The sequence below is a fragment of the Podarcis melisellensis genome (genome assembly GCF_964234715.1).
Source record: "Podarcis melisellensis genome assembly, chromosome: 10".
NCBI lineage: Eukaryota > Metazoa > Chordata > Lepidosauria > Squamata > Lacertidae > Podarcis > Podarcis melisellensis.
In genome coordinates, this window is record NC_138542.1 from 62,134,555 (window position 1) to 62,160,508 (window position 25,954).

The 25,954-nt window shown below is 41.6% G+C and overlaps 1 protein-coding gene and 2 long non-coding RNA genes across 5 annotated transcripts in view; 2 read left to right on the top strand and 1 right to left on the bottom strand.

Annotated features, from left to right (window-relative positions):
• The window catches only part of AEBP2 (AE binding protein 2), a 34,466-nt gene extending 14,604 nt beyond the window's left edge, over window positions 1-19,862 (top strand). Inside the window, exons 3-9 of one of the 3 annotated variants that reach the window (XM_081927140.1) lie at window positions 331-438; window positions 3,031-3,217; window positions 8,625-8,749; window positions 13,533-13,600; window positions 14,801-14,914; window positions 15,424-15,488; window positions 17,792-19,862. In XM_081927140.1, the coding sequence (XP_081783266.1) occupies window positions 331-438; window positions 3,031-3,217; window positions 8,625-8,749; window positions 13,533-13,600; window positions 14,801-14,914; window positions 15,424-15,478 (657 nt within the window). In that variant the 3' untranslated portion in view covers window positions 15,479-15,488; window positions 17,792-19,862. Of the gene's footprint in view, window positions 1-330; window positions 439-3,030; window positions 3,218-6,355; window positions 8,754-13,532; window positions 13,601-14,800; window positions 14,915-15,423; window positions 15,489-17,791 lie in introns of those variants that run through there. The other 2 variants (XM_081927141.1, XM_081927142.1) reach the window with 2 other exon arrangements.
• LOC309378900 overlaps window positions 1-25,954 on the bottom strand; it is a 485,967-nt gene that overhangs the window by 218,745 nt on the left and 241,268 nt on the right. The gene's annotated exons all lie outside the window — the stretch shown is intronic.
• On the top strand, window positions 4,348-6,137 carry LOC309378853. The gene is made up of 2 exons (XR_014172201.1): window positions 4,348-5,323; window positions 5,422-6,137. It is a non-coding gene; the product is annotated as an uncharacterized lncRNA (long non-coding RNA).

Consider the following 25,954-nt stretch of genomic DNA (forward strand, 5'->3'; position numbering starts at 1 on the left):
TGGATTGTGATTGTCCAAGCCTCAAACTAGAAATTTACCAGCATCCTTAGTCTTTATAACCTGCTGGTGGTTCTCTTCTGTTTGCACATTTTCTGTTCTCTTAGCTCAAAAGTGTGTTTTTTTAAATGCACGTTCTTTCCCAAAAGAAATCTGTCATGTTTTCTAACACCAAATTGAATTACAGCTGTAGAAATCATTAGAGGAAACAATTTCACACTTCACTTGAGAGTTTTAACAGTTGAACTGAGAGTGTACTTGAGTTTGGATATTAAAATCATGCAATAGGTGAACATTCACCCTACCTTAATGGCTTGTGTTTTCTTTTACTAGGTATTTGTCTGCTTATGGAAAGGCTGCAAAGTATATAACACCCCGTCAACAAGTCAGAGCTGGTTGCAGCGGCATATGCTGACGCACAGTGGTGACAAACCATTTAAGGTAAGATATCTTTTGGAATATTGTGGATAACTCCTAATCATCCGAGCTAGTTTAAATTTGGTGGCTGTCCATTGCCTGTGTCCTCATCAACTTCTGACCTCATTTTGAGGGCAATCAGCATCCAAATCCTCACCCCAGCCCATGTTATTCTGAACCAGATCCTTCCGTCCATTTGATTCCATGAAAAGTTTCTATTTTGGTTCTGTTTTGGTTTGGTTCAAGTAGAACCAATATCTCTTCTACAGTCTTAATTTCTCTTAAATTTAATTGCCCACTTTCTCCCTACATAGTCCTATGCATGCAGTCCTGCCTGTGCAGATAGCCCTGAGGGTGGAAAAGACACATTTCTGAAGATCTTTATCCTTTTTTATTTCATGACTACATTTCCCAGTAGCTGTGTGTATCACTACCACGGGCACCACATGCAGCCACTCACTTGCAGCCTATCTAATCAGGCCACTAAGCTCATGTGATTTTGCAGTTTGGGGATTATTCAGTCAGACTAGATTACTCAGATGCCATTTCTAGAACGAATTGAACCCACTTTCAGACTTACTCTCGTTCTCATTTAGATTAAGTGTGCAATTTAGGATAAGCATACAATGGTGGGTTTTTTTTTACAAAAATGTTCTAAGAATGTAAAGATGTTTGTGTTTAGCTGTCTAACTTAAAGCAAGAGCTTTGTAAAAGATAAGTCTTAAATGCAGACACTCATCTTCACAAGCGACCATGTTTGGATGATCACAGATTGGCTTGATAAGCAAAGATATGAACAAGTTTTTTGGCCACAGCCCATTTCCTCTTCTGTTCACATGAGCAAGTGAGCAAACCAAGAAGTCTTCTGTTAAGTACTGCTTCCTGTTTAATTTGAACTGGGCAACTATTGTTAAGGGTTTTGGATATGATGTCATGGTTTGAAGTTGTCTTAATAGTTTGGCTTGATGTACAGCTGTTAAATACAGTTTTCTGATTCAAATTAAATGAGAAAGTATTCTTGAACTTCCTGATAGTTCTACTTTTTTTGGAATGCTTTTAATGTATATTTTTTCAAATATTGAAACTCTTCAAGGTTTTCTTAATAGTGAAGTGGTACGAAAATGTGGTTGATGGAATTGTTGGCTTCCTCCACAAAGGGAGCAGTGAAGGAGCTATGTGCATGCCCACAAGATTCATTCATATTTGTATTTTAAGCCAAAAGATTATTGTCCAAACCAATTTGGGGTGGTGTTTTGTTAACCTTCAGGTCTGAAAACATCAATATCAAGTTTGGGAGGAGCAAAAATATGCTACTGTAGGCTAAGGGCAGTATCCAGCTAAACAGTTTTGCTAGTTCAAGCACTTTGGGATGTACAATGGTACTTCCCTTCTCCCCACATGCCCCCTGAATCTGTTCTGGAGGGTTGTTGGGAAACCCAAAACAGATTTTGGGGGAGGGGAAGTTCCTTTGCGCAGCTGAAAATGCTTGTGCTAGGAAATCTGTAAGGTTGGACGATACCCCAAAACTTTAACTAAGCTTCAGGAAAATTCGGCTTAGCAAAACCTTCAGCCTTGATTTGGTTTTCAGTATAAAATGATTTTCAGTTAGTAGGTAGATAGCACATGGCTATTGTGGCGTTGGGGTCCTCTGCTCAGGTTAAATAAACTTAGCTTGTGTGTGAGATGGTATATTAAATGCATATAAAGTTATGAGCAGGTTAGGGTGTGGGGGCTGGTATAATACTAATACAAGATTTGAAGTTCTCCTAACAATGTCACTTTTGGAACCCAAGCAGACAAAATTATATTTTGATAAACTGGGTTACAAAGTACATGCTTCTATCCAAAGAAAACATTTCAGCACAAATGAGAATTCAAAATATTCCTTACTGAGAAACCTTCAGGGAGTAGTAAGGATATGCGTAGCAGCTTTTACTTATCTACTGTATTGACGTTTTCTCTCAGCAGCTTGATGTTATTCAAGGGCAACATGCCCTCAATATCCTTGAACAGCAGACTGCTTGACGTAGTCTGTTCGCTCATACTGGTCTTTGTAATGTCTGCAATTTTTGATGCATATGGTTGGGGCTGGCTCATGTTGCTTGTTTAGAACATTGCCACCTAATCTACTTTAATCACAGTACTCAAGGAAATGTGTAGAAAGGAGCCTTAAATTGATTGTAATAAAATTTTCTATAATAGTTTTCTTCAAGGTTTCTTTCTTGGTCAGGAGAACAAGTATTTTACCCATGTGAAATACTCATAGGGATGGGTGGTGGTTGTGTAGCATGCAAGAAAATTGTCCCTTGCATGTGATGTGATTTCAGGATTTTTAAAATTATAACAAGGCATATGTTTGCATGGTATAATTGGAATGGATTGAGTGCTCGAGTATTTGAAGGTCAGCTTTGATTCAACTATCATTCCTTGTTAACACACACAGATCTGCATTAGGGACATCCAGGGAAGAGGAAATTCTTTTTGAAATAAGCAGTTTTTAATATGTTGCCTGAATTTGTTGTTCCTTTGTTAAAGGAGCAGCAGTGCAAGGTGAGAATGAATCGGTAGCTTCCTTATGATGTCTTAATTGAGCATTTCTGATTTTGTATTTCTTAGTGTGTCGTTGGAGGGTGCAATGCGAGCTTTGCGTCTCAGAGTGGGTTGGCTCGTCACGTGCCAACACACTTCAGCCAGCAGAATTCTTCAAAAGTTACCAACCAGCCAAAGGCTAAAGAAGAATCTCCTTCTAAAGCTGGAATGAACAAAAGAAGGAAGTTAAAGAACAAGCGGAGGCGCTCTTTACGTAAGCACATGAATCTTCTACAGTAATAAGCAGCATAAACTTTAAAAACTGCCTTTCTTGACTACTTGTCCACTTTTTAGTTATTGATTTTTTGCTAGCCTATAAATTCCATTGTTTTCAACTTTTGATTTAAGATCTTTTATGTAAGGTACAGGGTGATAGAGATGCTTATATGATCTGGTCCATTTCCACAACTCGGCCAGCCAGAATAGATGCAAGTACTTCACAGTAGAGGGGAACATTCTGTGGGCGTCCTGAAAAACAGAAGGGATCTATTCTTTTCTGGACTCGGAGCAGTTATCTAGACTAATGTGTGTCTATAATCATAGTATTGTCTAAGTCCAGAAACTGGGTGCACCACAGTTTCATAGATGGTAGCTGTACCATACTTTATGTGCTACTAACTTCACAGTAATTTGTTAGGTTTAAGGAGGTTGGATGTGTGAAGGTTTTGGACCCTGCTCTCTTATAGGGCTGATGCCACATTATGTGGGGGAACATTTAACCACTGCTAAAAGACTGAGCCGCAAATAGATAAGGCCAGTGCTGATGTAAAGTTTAAGCATGGTTAAAACTAGCAAGAAAGGGGCATGGGGAATTCATTCTGGACAGGAAGCTGATGGTAGGGAGCACAATACTGTGCCTCCATGCTCTTTCTGTCTTAGCCATAGACAAAACAAGTTCACCATTGTGCCTGTACTAATCCATATTGTCAGTGATCTTCAAGGCATGTAAAACTCAACGGGAGGTGGGGAGAGCACTCCCAGACTCATGCACCTGAAGCCCAGTTTAAATACATTAACTGGTGGAAACCCTTCTGACTCACAATAACCCAGCCTTCTGTCTTTTCACGCTCCCACTGTTATTCCTGTCTCCCAGTAACTGTTCACCCTTAGCTGAGAGTGGCAAAACGAGAATCCTTGTGCCAAGGTGCAAGCCATACATAACCCGGGAAGGGAGGGAGATGAAGCAGCCTCAATCAGGAGTGCCATTGCATCCAAACACCTTCCAATCAGCTCCATCCATTCTTGTTTGGTTCATCTTCCTTTAAAAAACAAAAACAGAACTAAGCTTGAATAAATGTTCTTATGGGCTCCTCCTTTATTCAGAATCCCAACATAGTTAATCTACTGCTTCAGAAATTAAAAACTAAAATGGCCCTTCTTCCTATTTGTGCTTATTTCAACTTTTCTAATTCTTCTGCCCTCCAGGCATTTTTGAACTACAACTCGCATTAGCGCAAGCCACAAACATGGCTGCACTGGCTAGAGTTGATGGGGGTCATGCTCAGTGACACCTGAAGGGCACCCAGTTGGGGAAAGCTAGACCTCAATAATTGTAACATGGTCTCTGGACAAACTGCCAGGCTGTGGGGCCGGTTCATACGGGCATGTTCGGCATTCTTCACCTGCAGCTTCAAGTGATGATTTGCATGCATTAGTTGACCATCGCAAATCAGTGCCACAAGTAGGGTTTTCCTATCCCCTAATGTCAACGTAATTAATATATGTCAGCATTGGAACTAAGTTTGCACACTTGACTGAAAGCAGTGTATATGTATATGCGATCAAACTCGTTAAATCAAGCATTTTTAAAAAGAAAAAGTGCATGTCATCCACTTTTACCAGCTGAATGTGATACACAATCAACTGCACCACTACATCGGGTTCCATTTTCTCCTTTACAGTGTATTTTATTTATTGAAGGCATATCCTGCTCTTCCTCCCATAGCAGCCCAGGGTGGCAAGCAACAATAAATACCCCTTGAAACAGTGTTTCTCAAACTAGGGTCTCAAGCTGTTGTTGGACTAAACATCCCATCATTCCTAGCTAGATGGGAGTTGCAGTCCAGCAACAGCTGGGGACAGAAGTTTGAGAATCACTGCCTTAAAAACAATTCCAATATAAGATGCAGACTGGGAAAGAGCTCAACTTAAAAGTCTTGTTGTCCTCAGCAGGCACTGAAAAGACAGAGACGGTGCCTGTGTGGTATTTAAGGGGAGGGAATGCTAAGGGGTGTGTGCCACAACACTAAAGGCCGGATTCCTACATTGTGTGGAACAGACCTCCTGATGAGATGGTATTGGCAGGAGGCCGTCGCCTGCAGTGTGCAGTGATCAGTTGGGTATATAAGGGGTGAGATGATCTTTCAGGTATCCTGGTCCCAAGCCATATAGGGTTTTATACGCCAAAAGCAGCACCAGTGGCTAATCGGCAGCCAGTGCAATTCTTCAACTGTGGGGTAACTTGTCAGCGATATCCTGCTCCAGTGGACAGCTGAGCCACTGCATTTTGCACCAGCTGCAGCTTCTGGGCCAATCTCTAGCCCAAGTTTGGAGGCCACCGGAAGTACCCAGCCTTCTTTCCTTTTTTTTTTGCATTTGACTTTAGATGAAACTTGATAGTGATGAATCAAACACCCTGACTAAGACTTAAAAATTTAGGTTTACAAACATAGTAAAGTGCAGTTCTGTCCTTCTTTGCAGAAGAATTTTACCATTTTTTTCTGCTAGAATTTTAGTAATATTGAAACTACTATAGCTTATTTGCCGAAATGGAAGGTACTTAAAAAATAATAATATGGGAAATACAATTGCAGCACTTCCTTTTACTCCAGAACCTATTAATTTCTTGTTAATTATAATTTCAAGTGTTGCTTCTGTTGCAAACAAAACTGCAGAGTAAAGTTTGTTCCTATAGTTTCGATTAATTTCATTATACCAGTTTTGACTTACTGGCATTGAACTATTGCATAGTTATTTTATATAAACCAGCAGTACCTGATGTGCAACACGGTTGAGAAAGCAAGCTTGCCACTCTTGCAGTTGTTGAAAATAACAGGGAAGCTTGCTAAACAACAAGCTGTAGCTTGCTTTTAAAAAAAACCACAAGGTGATGAATAAGGGTTTAAAGCTGCCTCTTTCAAAAAATCAAGGCTATCTCAAGCAAAAGGTTTAGAATTAGTTTCCAGTGTTTACATTAGTAGTATCCAGAGAATTGAAACTTGATTCCCCAGTTTTACGTCTTTGTTTCCCTTACTGTTGCAGTAAATGAGTCAGTAAATATATTTATGTCTTCGCTTGTATAGTGAATGTATAAAGTTGAATCAAATGTATTTTTTCCTTTTTCTTGCTGTAGATACCTTCATAACCCAATTACATAAGCAGTCAGTCACATGGATGTTTGCTTCCCTGAAAGTTTTTAAGCATATTTGCTCAGTCTTATTTCTGTCCTCAGATTCTCTTGTTCTCAGTACTAAGATTCAATTCAGAGGCCTGCTCTACCCCCTTCACACAATCTTCTTCACTTTCTTTTTGCAGTTTAGCACTGAGCATAATTGTAGTGCCTAAAATTGCTTGTCCTACTTCCAAACCAGAAGATAAAACTTCAGTTTGAATTGTGGTTTCTAATTGTCTGGGTGGTAAGCACTAATTATGGTTTACCGGTTTTGATGTCACAGCAAACTATGGTTGGAGCTAAACTTAAAAGTGGAGGGAAGAAGAGAATTGTGTGATTCCAGTTTCTGATTTCCCAGACCATGGTTTGGAGAACTGTTTTAATTGAGCTAAGACATTGGTACAGTCTGTTGAAGTAGAATATAGTAGCAGTTGAACAGTGCTGAAGTAGTCATCTGCAGTTTTTATTCCATCTATTCGGAATATTTTCAATTTCTAGCATTTTAAGCAAACTAGCATAATGTGAGTGGAAGGTATTTTAGGCAGAACTTGCATAATTAAAAACACTCCTAGTGATGTATAATTTTTATACATCTAAAATGAAATGTTCCGAAGATTTGGCAGTTAACATTATATATAGGTAAGAACTCATCTAAGTTTAATCTTAAACTGTTCTAAATTGCTTGTTTTTGAGGTATGTATATTTAAAGATTTGTCTAGATCTTTTAAGATTTCATTTCCCAAGGTTGCTCAAAAGTTTTCTCTTAGTCAGTGGAACACAATTCTATGGTCCATAATAACTTTTAGTACAAAATGAATGAAAGCAAATTACACTGATTCGTATAGACTGCCAACTAATGATTTCGTAGGCCTAGAAGGATGTTGATTCTTCCTCAGCTAAAACTGTAAGTTTAAGGCTTGTTTTTATGAAAAGAACTGGCACATCCCGTATTTTTCCATGTATAAGCCTAGGTTTTTTAACCAAAAACTCAGGTTTAAAATTGGGGCTCCTCTGATACACTGGTAGTGCTGAGGGGTGTTTTCCTTAATTTGGAGTACACAAAAATGCATGGGGGCATCTTATACACGGAAAAATATGGTACTTATTTTGCTTTTGTTTATGTGTATCATGTGATGTAGAAGACTTAGTTCACAGTATTCTGTTTTGTAAATTGTAAGATGCTTTAGGGGGGTGTTCTGTTTAAGCAGCTATAATTTTCTTGGATTAATCTGCCGGTTTGTTGGTCACCTTTTTATTACAATATCATCTGAAATATATTATAAGACTCATTGCTAAGTTTGCCCCCGAAGCAGAGAGAATACTGGAATGTTACGCAAATCAGAAAGTTGCTGGTTGTATATGTGATAAACCTGTTTTTTGTTACTTTTGTTTTTGCTTTGCTTTGCTTTAAGTGGAATTTGGGATATGAATGACTTGTATATCTCTGCTAATGTCTCTTTATTGTGGAAATTACAACTGTTCTGAGATTGGTCGATAACTTTTTCTCTTCTTTAAGAACTGATGCTGATTAGATATTATTAATAAGATTCCACCATGTGTAAATGATTAAGAATTTTTCCGCATCATAATGCTCATAAAATACATTGATTTTGCCTACTTTGCTTTCCTGCTTTTTAAATTTATAATTCAAAAGGGCAGCCACCATATTAATTTTAATAGAGAAATTTAAATTTATATAATGCCCTGCAGGCAAGGCTTGCATGTGAATAAAAACCTTTTGTACTGAGTATTTGGTTATTATTGCTCTTTTGAGTTAATATAGTTGAAGCAATTCTAGTATGATTTTGTTCTTCTGTAACCTTCTGAAAGAGCCTGTATATAAGACAGAACCTTCAGTTGAATGTACTATCCTGAAGAAATTGCTCATTTCCAAAGGCTGTCTCACTGCTACTTAAGTGCAGTTACGGGGACTGCTTGTCTTCAGTTTATAAGCACCATTTTTCTTAGTATTGGTTGTGTTAAGTTTGGACAGAGTAGATTTAGAGAGAAGCACAGTTCAAATAGGATGACATCTATGAGATGCTTGCCCATCCTAAAAGCAAGTGCATTGAACATTTCAGTTAGTTTAGGGAGTTGTTGCAAAGCTGATCAGAATTTATTTTTAACCAGTAAACTTTGCTTCATGATAGAATACGACCCTTGTAGCTTGAATATTTGAATACTTAACATGCTCTTCCAGTATTTTGAAGGCTTTTTTCCCTTTTTTTAGCAAGACCACATGACTTCTTTGATGCGCAGACTCTGGACGCCATACGACATCGAGCTATCTGCTTCAACCTTTCTGCTCACATAGAAAGTTTAGGAAAAGGCCACAGTGTCGTATTTCACAGTACTGTAAGTATTCTTCTGTACTTACCTTAATAAGATGTTCAGCTTTTAAACACTGCTTAGATATATTCATGTCCACATGTTCATGGCAGATTTTATTTTCACAGCATTTTGATTGCTCAAAATGTTCCTTATACAGGAATGGTAGTAAGACACTTTGCAGGAGGTTATATTTTGCACTTCTTGACAGCAATCCAGTGAAATAGGTTAGGCTGAGAGGAACTGACTTGGACCCAAAGTCACTAAATGGGAGTCATGGCTAAATGAGATTTTGAACTTTGCTTTCTCAGGTCTCTAGGTTTCCTTCAAACTCAGTAGCCTGTGGTGTCTCAATTGGGCATACTATGGTTAATACTAACCTCAGTTTGTCTTTTTTAAAAAAAACATAATTTTTATTAACAGGCCAATCCAATCACATTATTTCCAAATCATATTACTTCTAAATTATACAGCCAGATTTTTAAATTTTGTTGGGGGTACCCTTACATCAAGCTCCGAACGAGAATCAAAACATCACTTCTGTTACTGCTTTTATCAAACGGTTCTATGCAGATCTGTCCAGATAGTCTCTTTATTACTTCTTCATCTTCTTGTTGTTATCATGTATTCCTTTCTTTGCAATCTCTGATAGTCTTTGCAAGCAGGTTAGGAACAAACAACATCTGCGTGGATTTTGCACACTCCAAAAGTCATATCTCAGAAGGACAGCCGCCATTCCTCCCCTTCTTCAAAAATTTATCCTCGGTCCGTCCTATTAATTTTCCCAAGCTTGCCACATATATCACAAAGGGGCTCTGCCAGGTTATCACATTCAATCCATCATTCACATTCCAATGACCCTGGTCCTCCTCCCCTCGTCTTTCTTCGACAAGCCTGTCTTAGCAAGACACCATTAAAAACTGCGTCATAGAATTTTTCCTCCGCACTCCATATTTACCAGTCCTCTCTTCAATCAATAATTCACTCCACACAGCTCTTAAATTCTTGCTTGCGATTAATAAAAGGCGACGATTTGTCTCTCCGGGGTGGAGGTTTATAAATACTCACATGAGACAAAGAAAATAAAAGTTTTTTCCTCCAGCCCCCTCTTTTTTCGCTCTGCACATACCAGTCTCGTAATGGTGGTTCATCGCTTGATTTATTTGTCTCCTCCCATCACTCCAAACACAGAGATGCATTAATCAGCAGCCTTATCTCTCGAACTTTGCTTGATGTAAGTGCTTCAGCTTCATTCCAATTATGTATTTCCAATTATATTTTCAAGCTGAAGCGAACCAGGGCGCTGATTGGAGACAGCGTCAGGAAGCGCTGAACCCACCGAGGGCTGATGCCAAATGTCCTGCACCCCCTTGTTTCGAATCCGGGGGTGCATTATGGACGTCGCTGGCAAGGCTGTCTCCCCCCCCCCCCCATATCCTTGGGAGGGTAGGAAGACTGCATACTTCCCATAGCAGCCTCTTTATTACCTCGTGTGGGTTGGAGAGATGTTATTGTCGGCCATCTTCCAATGCACCACCTGGTGGCGCAAACCTCAGTTTGTCATACTTGGACATCATAGAAACTATGGTCTACTGTCATTGCTTGCATTTGAAGAGGGAAAGAAATTACAAAGTAGCAGTGAGACAAAGCTTTAGCTCTGTTCCCTGTGTTATACTGCTCCTGCTGGATGCTTATGAGTTCAGCTGTAACTTCTGCAGGGGGGAGCCTTTTTCTATTTGCCGAGGCTCCTCTGCACGACACAGAATCTGATCTTCCATTGCTCTAAATCACTCAGGAGTCTTCATGACTAGAAAAGGCTCCCATCACAGAAGTTGCAGCTGAGTCATGAGCGAGCAGCCTGCATGAACCAGCCGGCATTGCAACAGTGGGGCTGTGGCTTCAATTACAGCAGTGCAGCCCTTTGTACCTCCTTTCCCTCTTCATGTGAGTTATTACTGAAGAGTGCTTGAGGTTAGAGGACATCTGGGAATGGAGCCCTCAGCACGTTCCAAGCCTTCAGAACATGGAATAGAGCAGAGGCGAGGAATCGTTTTCAGTGAGGACCTCATTCCTCATTGGTGCATGGAGCACTGATCTCCATCCTGGCAAACGACAGATGTTATCACAGTTTAGGCCAGGCACCCCCAACCTTTGACCCTCCAGATGTTTTGGACTACAATTCCCATCATCCCTGACCATTGCTCCTGTTAGCTAGGGATCATGGGAGTTGTAGGCCAAAACATCTGGAGGGCCGCAGGTTGAGGATGCCTGGTTTAGGCAGTGAAGGTACCAAACGCACCTGCCCTGCACTGAACATATGTTTTCATTAAAAACCTGGCTTATCTGGGGACGCAGGTGGCGCTGTGGGTTAAACCGCAGTGCCTAGGACTTGCCGATCAGAAGGTCGGCGGTTTGAATCCCTGCGACGGGGTGAGCTCCTGTTGCTCGGTCCCTGCTCCTGCCAACCTAGCGGTTCGAAAGCACGTCAAAGTGCAAGTAGATAAATAGGTACTGCTCCGGCGGGAAGGTAAACGGCGTTTCCGCGCGCTGCTCTGGTTTGCCAGAGGCAGCTTAGTCCTGCTCGCCACATGACCCGGAAGCTGTACGCCGGCTCCCTCGGCCTATAAAGCGAGATGAGCGCCGCAACCCCAGAGTCTGTCACGGCTGGACCTAATGGTCAGGGGTCCCTTTACCTTTACCTTTAAAAAACAACAACAACCCCCCCAAAAAACCTGGCTTATCGGAAAGGGATTTGCCAACACTGCAAGTCACATGATTTTTGAGAAGCCCTGTGCAAAAGGCTTTGTAAGACTATGATCAGTTTGGGACTTGCAGAGCACTTTGAAACACGCTTTGTGGGCTCTACATTTCAGACTGTTCAGGGAAAAAGGGGATCGCTTGGTGTCATTATGAAGGCAAGTGATTGACAAGTCTACCTGCCTGTCAAACGTGGCCCAAGTGAGGGTGGGGGAGATAACGATGGGGCCCACTAGCCAGGTCCCATTAACCAATGGTTTAAGGACACATTCCAGACAGGCAAAAGTACTTGAGGATGGTGCAGAGCATGGCTGGTAAGATGTGTGGCATGGGGAGACACATGTCCTGGGGAGAGTCTGGAGGGACACATTGAAAGGCTTTTAGAATGGCTGCATTTGACTCCTGGGTCTGAGGCTCCCTTCCCCTGATCAGAGCAGTAGCATTTGCAAAGGAAACATGGAGGTGAACCATGACAAACTTGGGGGAAGGAATTATGTCAACTCCACTGCTGTTCAGCAGGGGCAGCAAGGATAACTGGGTCTAAGCCATATAACATACAGAATGACAGACTTCAAAATAAAAATTAAAATGCCAGCTTTCTTATAGTTTCTGCATTTGCATTTCTGCTCTTCTCCAGAAGAGGTCAGCAGAATTCCATTTACTTAGGTCTAACCTTAATTCCCAGCTGGAGCTGACCTTTTATAGATCTGTGCTTTAAAATTGAACAGTTTCTTTTGCGTATGAGAACTCCAGTTCTTCTTCGTGATGTTTGCAGTCCCACCTCCCCCTTGAGCCACTTCAGAGTTAGTTCCAGGAACGTTCTAGAACTTCATTAAAGGAGGTGATTCTTCTTCCACAAGAGTTTTGTGGCGGTCTCCCCATGCTTCTAGAGATGAGACAAACACCTTCCCTCTCAATTCTGCACTCGTGCATCCCTTACAACCAGCAAGCTTTTGGACAGAAATTTAAAAGGCAAACTGCATAAAAACATTGGGGATAAAAGCACATGGTCTTGTGTTACCATTTCCTTGGTGCAGCAGTAGGAAAGCAGATGCAATACTGACATGTTACATGTCTTTTCAACTATTATTTTTCTGAGGAGATGCTGTCTAGCAGTGTCCCCATAGAGTAATAGAACTGTAGCGCTAGTAGGGACCACAAGGGTCATGTTCCTCTGTACTGTCTCATTTGTGTCTAAGACTCCCATACATATATAGTATGCAAACACACCGCATTGTGTTAATATTGTAATGCATTAGACTGGAGGCAGAAGCTAGTAGTGGTCTCCAGCACCACCACATGCACCCAGGAATTGGCTGCAACAATGTAATAAATAACTTCCTTGCCATTTTCAAGTTTGTAGTTAACATTAATTATAAAGAATATTTTCTGGTAAAAGGTTATAGAATTGTAGAGTTGGAAGGGACCCCTAGAGGAATCTAGTCCAACCCCACTGCAGTGCAGGAATCTCAGCTAAAGCATCCATGGCAGCTGGACATCCAGCCTCTGCTTAAAATCCTCCAAGGAAGTCCACAACCTCATGAGGGAGTCTGTTCCACTGTTGAACAGTTCTTACAGTTAGAAAGTTCTTTCTGACGTTTAGTCAGAATTTCCTTTCTTGTAACGTGAAGCCATTGGTTCGAGTGTTTACCCTCTGGAGCAGGAGAAAACAAGCTTGCTCCCTCTTCCATGTGTCAGCTCTTAAGATAATTTGAAAATGGCTATTATATCTCCTCTTAGTCTCCTCTTTCTCATGCTAAATGTACTCAATTCTCTCAACTGTTCCTCATGAGATTTGATTTCCTGACGCAGCTCCGTCCTCCCTTCCCTTTACCTGTGTATCCCCCCCTGCAAGTATCTCACACAACGAAGAGACTTGAAAACAATACCAGGCCTCCAGATATTAAAAGTGTGTGCAAAGTCTATACTTCTGTTCTTATCGATTCAATTTGCCTAATTTATTCCAGTGGTACAGTGTTGTTTGCAGAGTGATAAGGCACTTTCCATGCATGGTTATGAGTGCCAGCCCAATAATTTTGACTGTTCTTTTTAGGTAATAGCTAAGAGAAAAGAGGAGTCTGGAAAGATAAAGCTGCTACTTCACTGGACACCAGAGGATATGTGAGTATGGGAGGAAGCCTATGCACAACAAATGCCGCAAAGCAAGCCGGTGTAAGCTACACCAGATTCAAACTCCATTTAGCAGTGGGCTGGCTGCTGCTGCACTACTTAAGCTTGGCAGAGGGGAAAAAGAGTTCTGTGCCATATTGCCAGTTCACGTGAACAGGCTTAGTTAGGATCCAGTCTGGTCCCTGAAACACCCCTTTTTGGGGACTGAAAACTGGAAGCAGTTTAGAAATTAGCAAGCTATGCCAATGTCTCTTCAGCTGAGCTGAGGTTGGGGATGCCAACTTGAGCCAGAGATCTGCTGCATCCTAAGTCTATCATCCCAGCAGATTTTGCTGTGGGATTACTCATGCATGCATGCACTGAAGAGTCAACTGTATATTAGTGCATCTTCATCCTTTGCTGTTTCACGTGTTTTGCTATCATTATGAAAAACACTGGCCTGGGGAGATTGCAATTTCCTTATAATTCTCTGACTTCTTGAAACTGCAATTCATTTTATATGCCATATTCTAAGCTATTTGTGCTTATTGGATGCAGGACAGCTTTTATTTCAGTTTAAAGCTAGTTTTTTGTGGTGTGCACATGGAAGTATGGCCACTATGAGGAAGAGGCACTTCTTAAACCAAGAGTAGTTGCATTGGTTGTCTCATCATGATACACCGGTAAGTTGAATTATAATGGATGTTGATGGTTGAATCCATGCTCTTGCACAGGCTAGGATTTTCATTGCCAAAAGAAGTTAAAACATTTCTACTGCCTTATGGCTTAGCATCTCAAAAACCTATGAGAGTCCTGTGCAGGATCTAGCAGTATTCTCATCTTTCGGATGACAAGGAGAACAGGAAAGCCCTATACTCTGATCCTTTTGGTAATTTCTAATGGTCCATGGCTGTTTCATCAGGTATAGACAGTGCCTCCTCGTGTGCAATGCTGCCATCACTTTGCATTAAGTAGAATCCTGAGAATACGCATGTTGTCATTGTCATTGAATGGTTATCCAACATTATTCCCTTAGTTCATGTGTAAGCTAAGCAAGGCTACTGAAAACCATTCCACTCATAGACCATGTTCATTGTCTAATCTGACGGTAGTGCACATTCATTGGTGAGGATTTTGTTTTTAAATGTCGTTTAGAACATCTATGGTTGGGGGAAAAGGTTGACAGTTTTTTAATTTTTTTGTAATTCATAGTCTTCCTGATGTGTGGGTAAATGAAAGTGAGCGACATCAGTTAAAAACTAAAGTAGTTCATTTATCAAAACTACCAAAAGATGCTGCCTTGCTTCTGGACCCAAACATATACAGGTAACTTCTAAATTTTTGATTGTTCTCTTCTCATTATGACCTTAAGCCTCGCTTGACTTTTTGAAGCTGATGCCAAAAATAGTAATGCTGGTAGCTTAAGTTTTATTTATCATTTGATTAATTTGATTTATATCCTCACTTTCCTACTGAAGGAGCCATGGGTGGAAGACCCAGCGATGATAAAACATAAAAGAACACACAACTAAAAAGAGTTGAAAAATATTCTAACAGTTAATGCCTAGATATGTCTTCAGTTTCTTTTTAGTCAGTCAAGTAGACGGAGGTATTCTTAATTAAGTATTCTTAATTTCACCTTAGTTTTATTCCCAGAAGTTAGAGAAAGTAAATAGCATTTGATACACCAATACATCAACTTCCAACAAAAACAGCATCAAAAAGTTAAGTTTTGAGGTTTGAGATCATTTTAACAGTTCTTAAACTATAGTGAGAGGAAAAGGGAATGTGTATATTTACCAAGTGTATTTTACTTTTTTGTGCTTGGTGTACAGAAAGTCTAGTAAAGGAGGTACACACAGTGGAATCCTGAAAGATCACTTCTGTTAAGATCATGCTGGTTTGTATACCAATTTTTGTATACCAACTTTTAAAAGTCCAAATTTATCTTCTCATATATATTTTAATAAATATATGCTAATTATTCTTGGCCTGTAATACACGTGGTATTACCCTGAAATCTGTGCTCAGTGCAATTTTTAAATTTGAAAATAACTTTCTTTCCACTTTGGGGAGAGGGGGTGGTCAGCTCTTGTAACCCGTTTTTGAGCATCAGGTGCCGCTTGAGATTTGATTATCTAAATCTGCTTCTTAAAAGCAGATTTGCTTCCTTTATATTAATGCCTAAAGGTGCCCACCACTAAATCTTCTGTACATTCCCCCCCCCCAAGATATTCTGAAATGTTTTAAAAGAGAACTGTTGTATTGAATATATGGTGCATATTCAAAACAAAACTTTCTCCTGTCATAGGAAACCTCTGTGTTCCTGCACTTTTTAAACTGCTGTTGTCAATCAGAGATTAAGAGCAGGAGCTGCTTAACAGAAGAGCATACCTTCTTCCTTTCTTCTTCTTTTTCTTCTTTTGAATACTGGAAGCCCTTGCTTCAACCCCCAGTGAGTCAGTTAGTAGGCAGGGGAAGAACGCCATCCTTAAAGAACTCCATCAAGCCCAGCATTAGCTTAAGGGTAGCTTGATGCTATATCAGGAAGCTTCATGTGTTTACGTATCATAATACCACAGCTTTTCCCCTGACGCAATTCAATATATGTGGCTATATACTTTTATGAACATTTGTATGGGATCCCAAGCCAGGTGGGGAACACTGAGTTGGGGTGTTGATGTCCAGTAAGCCTTTCCACTTACCTTTTATTTCTCATATTTTTGATTAATCAGCTTCAGTTTTGCCTTGGGAAAGTGCACGCTGCTATCAAATGCGCTATGCAACACAAGTAATTGTGACTGATATAAACACAAAGCAGTCAGTCACGAGTGGTTTACCCTGTTACACTGGCCCTTTGAGTTTTCAGATGTACATGATGCAGTAGTGAAATGTGTTCCGGCTGTTTTGAGGAGATTTAAACTGCAATCCAAACCACACTTGCTTTGAAATAAATGGCATTACAATAAATGGTTAGGATCCAAGCCCCCACCCTCCCGGTATCAGTTTCTTAAAGCTCCAGAAGAGCTTCCCAGCAGCTTGGAGGGCCCTTCTGTATCAGCACCCCATGTGGTGTAGGGCTGCCATTGAATTGGAAAACTCACCCAAACTCAATGTAGCACTGAAACACTGTGTGCACTAGACCAGGCATAGGCAAACTCTGCTCTCCAGATGTTTTGGACTACAACTCCAATGATTCCTAGCTAACAGGACCCAGTGGTCGGGGATGATGAGAGTTGTAGTCTCAAAACATCTGGAGGGCTGATTTTGCCTATGCCTGCACTAGACTCTCTGGATTCTTGCCATTAAGATTTCCAAGTTAATGTACTCACTCTTGGATAATGAAACTTTTTGTTGTTGTTGCCAGCTTTTTCAGTCTTCATAAAATACATTTACTAATATTTTTTTGAAATGTTTACAGTGTTTTCTTAACTAGATATAATTTACATGTTGTGACATTTTGGCTCCTGCAACCAAGGTAAAGTTTGCTTTTGGTAAAAAATAAAATAAAAAAATGGTGAGCATCAGAAATAAAACGGGAACACACATGACCGAAGAAATGTACTGGAGATTCTGTGTTGGCCATGAATTGTTGCCACGTGAAAAAGGAAAAACAGAATCCTGTTGCAAAATTGAGGTTGTGACTCCTGATCCTTATTTGGGTAGTGTGCACATTTTCTAAGGGGCCACTGCTCATAATTTCTGAACCACACTAGAACATTTTCACAAGACACATCCATGTCTGAAGAGCTGTCTAGTACCAGACTGCAACATTTCTGCATAGCTGGAGAAAGGACTGTGGAGGCTTTTTGCTGTTCTGGGTTTCCCTTAAACTTGACTGCTTGTCCAAACTTGGGAATGTGGTTTATCACGAACTGTGGTTGGCTGCAAAACGACCCACAATAATTAGTGATAAAACCACAAGCCCCAATTCATACGTAAGGGCAAACTGAGTTGTAGGGGAAGCAAAATGAAGATTTCTGAAGCCTTTTCCCTGGTTGCATAGGACCAGGAGAAAAGGATATAGGCCTTTCATGGATGATTCCAGCTTGCACACATCAGGCTGAACCGCGATTTAACGTGGCGCGCAGACAAAGCCATTGAAGAGTGTCATTTGTGAACCCGTTAACCAGCGCATGTTAAGTTTCCTTGACGTTTTTTGGGGGGAAGCCACCAATGCAATGTTTCCTTTTTCCTCCCTAGAACAATGCCACAGAAGAGGTTGAAGAGGTAAAGACGAGCTCAGCGTGGGCACCTCATCTATCATCTTATTCACTGACGGTGGAATTAGAATTGAAAATGCACATTAGTCAAGCCCCTCCACCTTACGCTCTTCCCCTGCGCCCGGCTGCCACCAACTATTTACGCTTGGCAAACCATTCTGTGAATGAATTCGGTGCATCTATGGAATATATTATATACGTGGAACAGATCCTATATATCTGTACGATGGGAGATGAGGAAAGCAAAATATACCGGCAGTATAGTGGGTGTTCTCAAAGGCTTTGCATGCTTGCGGCTTTTATTTTAGCAACCTCTCCCACCCCACCCCACCCCACCCCCCTGGCGTAGCCTATATCGGATGAACTGGCAATTAATACATTGCCCTTTACAACCCTCCCTGTGGTGGTTGTTGTTGGGTTTTATTGTAAGCAAGCTTCTTGGGATCTTGTCATTTGGTAAATGAAATAAATACACACTAGAGAGGGAACTCTTCTCTCAAGAGTATGGTGCGGAGTAATCCATTGTCACTTTCGTGAACTTGTCGTCGCATAACAAGTGGTGGTATCATGTTTAAGCAAAATGGTGGTGGCATATTTTCATTTCTGGTGGAATATACGTTCAAGAGGAACAGGTCGGTGTTAAGTGTTGCTGTATATCTGATCCTCTCCATAAGGACTATTACTGTATGTTAGTAAGACTTAACTTTAATAACCTCTACAGAAGAAGGTAGCAATGTTGTTTTGTTTACTACTTGGCCTTTAAAACTCCTCTTTGCTACTAAAGAAATCTCCCTTCTCCTTCCCCCTCCTTTTGGCCTAAATTTTTCTAGTTGTAAAAAAATTGTATTTTTTAAAAAAGAAGCATTTAAAAATACAATCGTTTATGCACCAAAGTTGGCTATGAAAAGGAAATTAAATTGCTTCCTGGCTTTACTAAGCAAGAAATTATGGACTTCTTTTAACCTACAGGAATAGAAAAATATGTGTTACCATGTTCGTCTTATATGGAGACAAAAGAGACAGAGAGAGAAATAGATAGATAATGGGACATTGCTTGTAAAATAATTTTGCAGATTTGTAATATATTTTTATATTATGAAATGTATTGTAGATGTTTTTTCTAGAGGCATGGAAGTTGAGATGTATATATTATGGTAGAAATAATATGGAAGGATATTGTAATTCATTAGTGCTGCCAGAAGAATTTGTTTAAAAGCAAGCACCTTTCCTAACAATAAAAAAAAAGTCTCTTGGATTTCTAAGAGCCTATATACTACTGTTGTAAAAACAAAAAACACATTGAACATCCTTCCAGAAATCCTTCGGATTTTTACAGCGCTCATTGCTGGTAAGGGATATGAAATCATTCTTTTCCTTGCTGGTTGGAAGGAACAAATGTAAAAAAAAAATTATATGGTGGCTATATGCAGTCAAACTGCATGATTAACCCTCCATGTTTAGGAGGATTTTTTTTTTTTTTTGCATTACTACAGTGAATATAAATACCAGCTGTTTTTACACTAATTTTTTTATTATTAAATAGCAAAAAACAAAACTCTAGACTCTCTGCTTGGAGAACTTAGCTTTTCCAATACCATAAATTGGGGTCTACCTTAATGAAGATGAGATGCTTGCTTGGGTCCCATTGAGTCTAGAATGGTCTATATACATTTGAATTCTTTATCAATGTGTGGATTATAAGCACCACTAACATGGAATGGTTCTGGAATAGTCATTTAATAATGGTATTTCATAAAGATCTGTAGCAATGTTACTATTTAAAAAAAAATGCAGTTCATTATTTTTATTATTTTTTAAATTTTGCTTGAGCACTTCAGTTACCGCTTAAACTTATATGGTCATCTGCAATTACTTTGATTCTTTTTTTAAAAAAAAAGTTATAAAATTGCCAAATAGGTGTTTTCAGATATAGTTTGTATTTGTATTTTTTAATTTTATTTCTTTTTGCATTCATTGTATACCATTCTTAATTGACAGATGATTGTAGACCCTGCCTGAGTATTTTTTCTAATAAAACAACGCAAATATAAGTATGTCTCAAGCGTCTAAATGTTAGCTGCTGTAACAGGCTTTTTATAACTGGCGTCAAAGATACAAATTAAATACTAGCTTTCATCTGATTAAGTGTTCTGTGCACTAAGATAGCGCCGTTTGTGTATTATTATTAATAATAATAATTATAAAAAGAGGAAGGTTTTGATGGCAGCTATCCATGCATAGAGAGGGACGCGGGTGGCTCTGTGGTCTAAACCACTGAATCTTGGGCTTGCCAATTGGAAGGTTGGCGGTTCAAATCCGCGCGATGGGGTGAGCACCTGTTGCTCGGTCCCAGTTCCTGCCAACCTAGCAGTTCTAAAGCAGGCCAAAGTACAAGTAGATTAATAGTTGCCGCTCTGGCAAGAAGGTAAACGGTGTTTCCATGCACTGCTCTGGTTCACCAGAAGCGGCTTAGTCATGCTGACCACATGACCCGGAAAAACTGCAAACAAACGTCAGCTCCCTCGGCCAGTAAAGCTAGATGAGCGCCGCAACCCTAGAGTCGTCTGTGACTGGACTGAACTGCCAGGGGTCCCTTTACCTTTTTTATCCATGCATAGAGATGTGCAGCCAAGGAATTGAGAATAATCAAGGCTAAGCTTCTTATTGGCTTGTTCAGCTCCACACCTATTTTGGCAGATCAATCCTACTATACTTGGAAATGTGTACTTCCTGGGTAGCAGAAGGAAAGGTGCAGAGTTTGTGTAAAAACAGCAGAAAAGAGGAAAAAGTAAATTTCCCATCAAGGCAGGGGATAGGAACCTGTGGTGTTCCAGATGTTGGATTCCCAACCTAAAGTCAGCCCCAGCTAGCATAGCCAGGTTGTAGGGAAGTGTTGACACCTCTCTTAGGGGTGGGGTAAAGGGTGCCTCTCCCCTCTTTAGAATTCTCCTCTCCTAAAATGTAGGATGCTTGAGGGTCCTTAGTAGTTTTCTGTTGCTTTTCCTATTTGTTTCAGGGCCTTGGCTCTACATGTCGTAACCCCTCCAGACAGGACACACATCTCTCTGCTGCCCCTTTGGTATTTATTGACGGGTCAGGAAAACTTGCTTCTGTGCTTGCTTTGGCAGCACATATACTAGAAAAACTTGCTTCAAGGCCAGGCAGCTCATCAGTGGAGGTCACCCCACAGGGACCCTCGGTTTGGGTCAGTTGAGCCAGTTTACAGTTAAGCACGGATGCGGGTGGGGCTGTGGGTTAAACCACAGAGCCTAGGACTTGCCGATTTGAAGCTCAGCGGTTTGAATCCCTGCTGAGCTTCTGTTGCTCGGTCCCTGCTCCTGCCAACCTAGCAGTTCGAAAGCATGTCAGTGTGCAAGTAGATAAATAGGTACTGCTCCGGTGGGAAGGTAAACCGTTTCCGGGCGCTGCTCTGGTTCACCAGAAGCGGCTTAGTCATGCTGGCCACATGACCTGGAAGCTGTATGCCGGCTCCCTCGGCCAATAAAGCGAGATGAGCGCCGCAACCCCAGAGTCGGCCACGACTGGACCTAATGGTCAAGGGTCCCTTTACTTTTACCTTTACAGTTAAGAAAAGTAAAATATTGAATGCCTGAAGGGATCATATTGGCTAACTCCAGCCTGTTGCCATATTATCAAAGAGTTACTGACTTTCCACTTTATGCAAAGACAAGAGAGCCCAGTTGTTCAAAAGTTAAGGCAAAGGCATAGAATAAAATGAGAAACTAGGCATTACATCAGGGTTTTCTAAACTTGGGTGTGCAGCTGTTTCTGGACTATAATTCCCATCATCCCTGACCACTGGACCTGCTAGCTAGGGATGATGGGAGTTGTAGTCCAAAAACAGTTGCAGTAGGGTAGGCTGGGTAGGAACAATACCCAGCATGTGGGGGGGGGGGGGGAGATCGGGGACTATACAATTGACCAGCCCTGTAGAAAGATGCTTCCTTTTGCACTCAGGTAGAAGGAAGATTCCAGGAGTGTGTATAGGAACCTACGAAACTACCTTATTCCAAGTCAGACGAATGGTCCATTGAGTTCTGAATTATCTATATTGTCTCAGTATTGTTCCTCAGCTTGATGGTCAGATGGGGTGGGCATTGGAGGCAGGGCTTGTATGAGTGCCCCTATTTCCCTCTCCAATTTAAACCCTTAAAATTCCAGGGGACATTTGAATGGGGCTAGATCGTTGGTGGAAAAGATCTCCACATTGACAAAATAAAATATGGTGTTTCACTGCAAGTACACAGGCAGACTAAATGGGCTTACTCTCGAATGAATGATCAGGTACACATTTTTTATCAGTCTTCTGTTTGATGATTCTGCTGAGTATTTAATCTTTAATAATAACCAACCCTCAAATGAATGGCTGATTGCTCTTAACCTTTTTTTTTATGGGAGTGGGGAGGGTTAATTTGAAGTTCCAACATGCAGGCAAGATTCACCATAGCCTTTTTTCATCCCTTAAGTGAAAGGTGTAGATCAGCAGGAAGCAAGTGTCACTCGACTTGTATGCATTAATAATAGGTTGTCTCTGCGGGAAAGTTCCGAAAAGGTGGGCAAGTCACTCGGAAAGCTGATGTACAACAGAGCAACATGTTCACATAAGCAGTGCCACAAGAGGGTGCACTTCACCTTTGCTAGGATCCTTCCATTTGCCAGAGGTGCCTTGTGGGGGGGGCTTCCTGACTCTCCCCCACCCTTTCTCCAGCCATTGCTTAGAGCATAAAGCCCTATCTAGCAGTCACAAGAGGACCCCTTTTATTTTAAAGAAATATTTGTATACTGCCAATATTTTATATCAAGGTGGTATACAAAATTATGTATCCAATAAAATATGAAACACCATTTTAAAAGTACAAAATAATCATTAAAATGACTGGCTAGTCAAGAACATTTTTTAAAAAACAGCTGCCTTTATGAGGTCTTTAGGAGATGCCTGGAAGTCGAAAGTGAGGAAGCCTGTCAAATCTCTACTGGAAGAGTGTTGGGACCAGCAACACTCAGTGCCCAACTTGCAGCGGAGTGCATCTCTGGGTGATCTCTGTGATGAAGCTAGGATAGAAAGGCTCGGGTGGGACTTAAGGTATCCTGGACCCCAAGTGGTCTATCAACACAAGAGCCTTGAACTTGGGAAGCCAGTGTAGATTTTTTAACAGAGGCACCGCATGCAGTCTAGCTGCTGAATTCTGCAATAGTTGGAGTTTCTGGACCAGGCTCCAGGGCAGCCCCATATCTCGAGTTTACCAGTGCATGGAGTAAAGTGGTGAAGTGGCTTATGGTGGCAAGTTATCCCAGTTACAGCTCGCGTATCAAACATACCAGCCACAGAGATCACTTGTGTCTCCAATGGCAAAGATGTATCTAGGAGTCTCCCAAGCTATGCACGAGTTCCTTTAGAGCAGCCTTTCTCAACCTGTGGGTCCCCAGATGTTGTTGAACTATAACTCCCATCACCCCTAGCTAGCAAGGCCAGAGCTCAGGGATGATGGGAGTTGTAGTCCAACAACATCTGGGGATCCACAGGTTGAGAACTGCTGCTTTAGAGGGGTGCAGCCCCATGCACAACAGGCAGCTGGCCTGTATTCCAGAGGTGGGAACCACCTAACCATCTGTGGCCACCAGCATCAGAGAAGGACGTCATCCCTTCACCAGTGCTGAAGTAGAATTCAACTAGTTAAATTGGTGGCATTTCAGTGGTTTCACGGTGGGGTTTTTTTGTGGTACATTAGTGTTTTAAGTCACTTCAGCGACTTTTCCTTTGGAGGCAGAAATGAATAAATTTAATAAATAATGCTAAAAGACCCTGATGTTGAGAAAGATGGAGGGCACAAGGAGAAGGGGGTGACAGAGGACGAGATGGTTGGACAGTGTTGAGCATGAGTTTGACCAAACTGCAGGAGGCAGTGGAAGACAGGAGTGCCTGGCGTGCTCTGGTCCATGGGGTCACGAAGAGTTGGACATGACTAAACAACAACAACAACAAAGTCTTTTCAGGCTGCCTTTCTGAGCAGATCTCTCTCAAGGGCAGCTTACATTAGGGGTTGGGAGAAATTAAAAACAAAACAATAGCAATTCAAAAATAGAAAATAGGAAGCAGTTTCTGCAAAACACAACCCCCAAATGAACCAGCAATGATGAAACATTTTCCTCCCCGCTCAAAATATCAAAATAGTACTGAAACAGCAACAATAACAATAGTAGTAGCAATAGTAATCGTGTTCAGTCCAGTGGACTTCTGGTTTTGGAATATGTGTGAGGAAGTACAAGAGGGAGGTACTCAGGATATCTACAGCAGAGAATCCTTGTTAGACAAGCCTCCCTTCCAGTTGAACTTCAGGTGCAAGACAAAGGAAAAGTCCTCTCTATTTCAGCAGGCATTTTAAGAAGGTTTTCCTGTTCTTACAATTATTTTTGATTGATCTTATCTATTGTATGCTTTTAAAATACACACTCTCTCTCTTTGTAGAAACTTTGGCTTTTATATGGTAAATAAACAGCACAAATAAACAGAACATTCACTGTTTGCAGCTCTAGGGAGTTTCTGAATATAAGCAAGGAAATATGACCAGTAACATATCTACTGCAAAAGCTTCGCTTCTGCCACACAGACTATCTCTCTTATTAATATCCGGAGGCTGAGCTGCTGGTGGAGACTGAACTCCCTTTACATGGGCTTTTTTGTTCAGTCTGTGTCAGTCAGCCTTTAAAAGACTCGGAGCAATGTCCCACTGTGCCTTTGGCTGGGCTGTGTGTACCTGTGATCCATTCCTAGAGAATGCTTTCCTGGGAAATCTGTGCTCAGTCTTTTTCTGAGAAATAGTTCCTTCTAGGGAATGACCTTTCTCGGGGAGCTCTTGCACCTGAGGGAAGGAAGAACCACAATTGATGTGCTTCGTAACTTTGCCACTGTCCTCCAAATGAACACGGGACCTTCACTGACTTAATGCCACTTAATCTGACAGCTGCCTGGGCAGGCTCCATTCCTTGACAGAATCGCCCCCCCCCCCAAAAAAAGACAGGACTGCAGGAACTGAACTTTAGAAGAGGAACAGGCTGTAATCATTAGGGCTAAGGCTACTATACAAGTACTACTTGTGCAGGTGGAATGAAAGGAAGTGAATAAAGGTAAAGGTACCCCTGCCCGTACGGGCCAGTCTTGACAGACTCTGGGGTTGTGCGCCCATCTCACTCAAGAGGCCAGGGGCCAGCGCTGTCTGGAGACACTTCCGGGTCACGTGGCCAGTGTGACAAAGCTGCATCTGGCGAGCCAGAGCCGCACACGGAAACGCCGTTTACCTTCCCGCTGGTAAGCGGTCCCTATTTATCTACTTGCACCCGGAGGTGCTTTCGAACTGCTAGGTTGGCAGGCGCTGGGACCGAGCAGCGGGAGCGCACCCCGCAGCAGGGATTCGAACCGCCGACCTTTCGATCGGCAAGTCCTAGGCGCTGAGGCTTTAACCCACAGCGCCACCTGCGTCCCACTCTATTCTGCCTTGGTCAGACCACACCTGGAATACTGTGTACATTTATGGTCACCACAATTTAAGAAGGATGTTGAGAAGCTGGAATGTGTACAGAGGAGGGTGACCAAGATGATCCAGGGTCTGGAAAGCAAGCCTTATGAGGAATGGTTGAAGGAGCTGGGTATGTTTAGTCTTCAAATATCTTACGTGGAAGAGGGAGCAAGCTTGTTTTCTCCTGCTCCGGAGGGTAGGACTCGAACCAACGACTTTAAGTTACAAGAAAGGAGATTCCGACTAAACATCAGGAAGAGCTTTCTGAGAGTCAGAGCTGTTTGACAGTGGAACGGACTCCCAAGGAGGTTGTGGACTCTCCTTTTTTTAAGCAGCTGCAGCTGATGGGAGTTGTATTCCCAGACATCTAAGCACATAAGAAGAGCCTGTTGGATCAGGCCAATGGCCCGTCTAGTCCAGCATCCTTTTCTCACTGACCAAGCAGGTGCCCTTGGGAAGCATGCAAGCAGGACTTGAACACAACAGCACTACCCCCCCCGCCCAACTTTCCAGCCACTGTCTGCCATGGTGGGTATAGAGCAGGGGTCAGCAAACGTTTTCTGCAGGGGGCCGGTCCACTGTCCCTCAGACCTTGTGGGGGGCCAGAC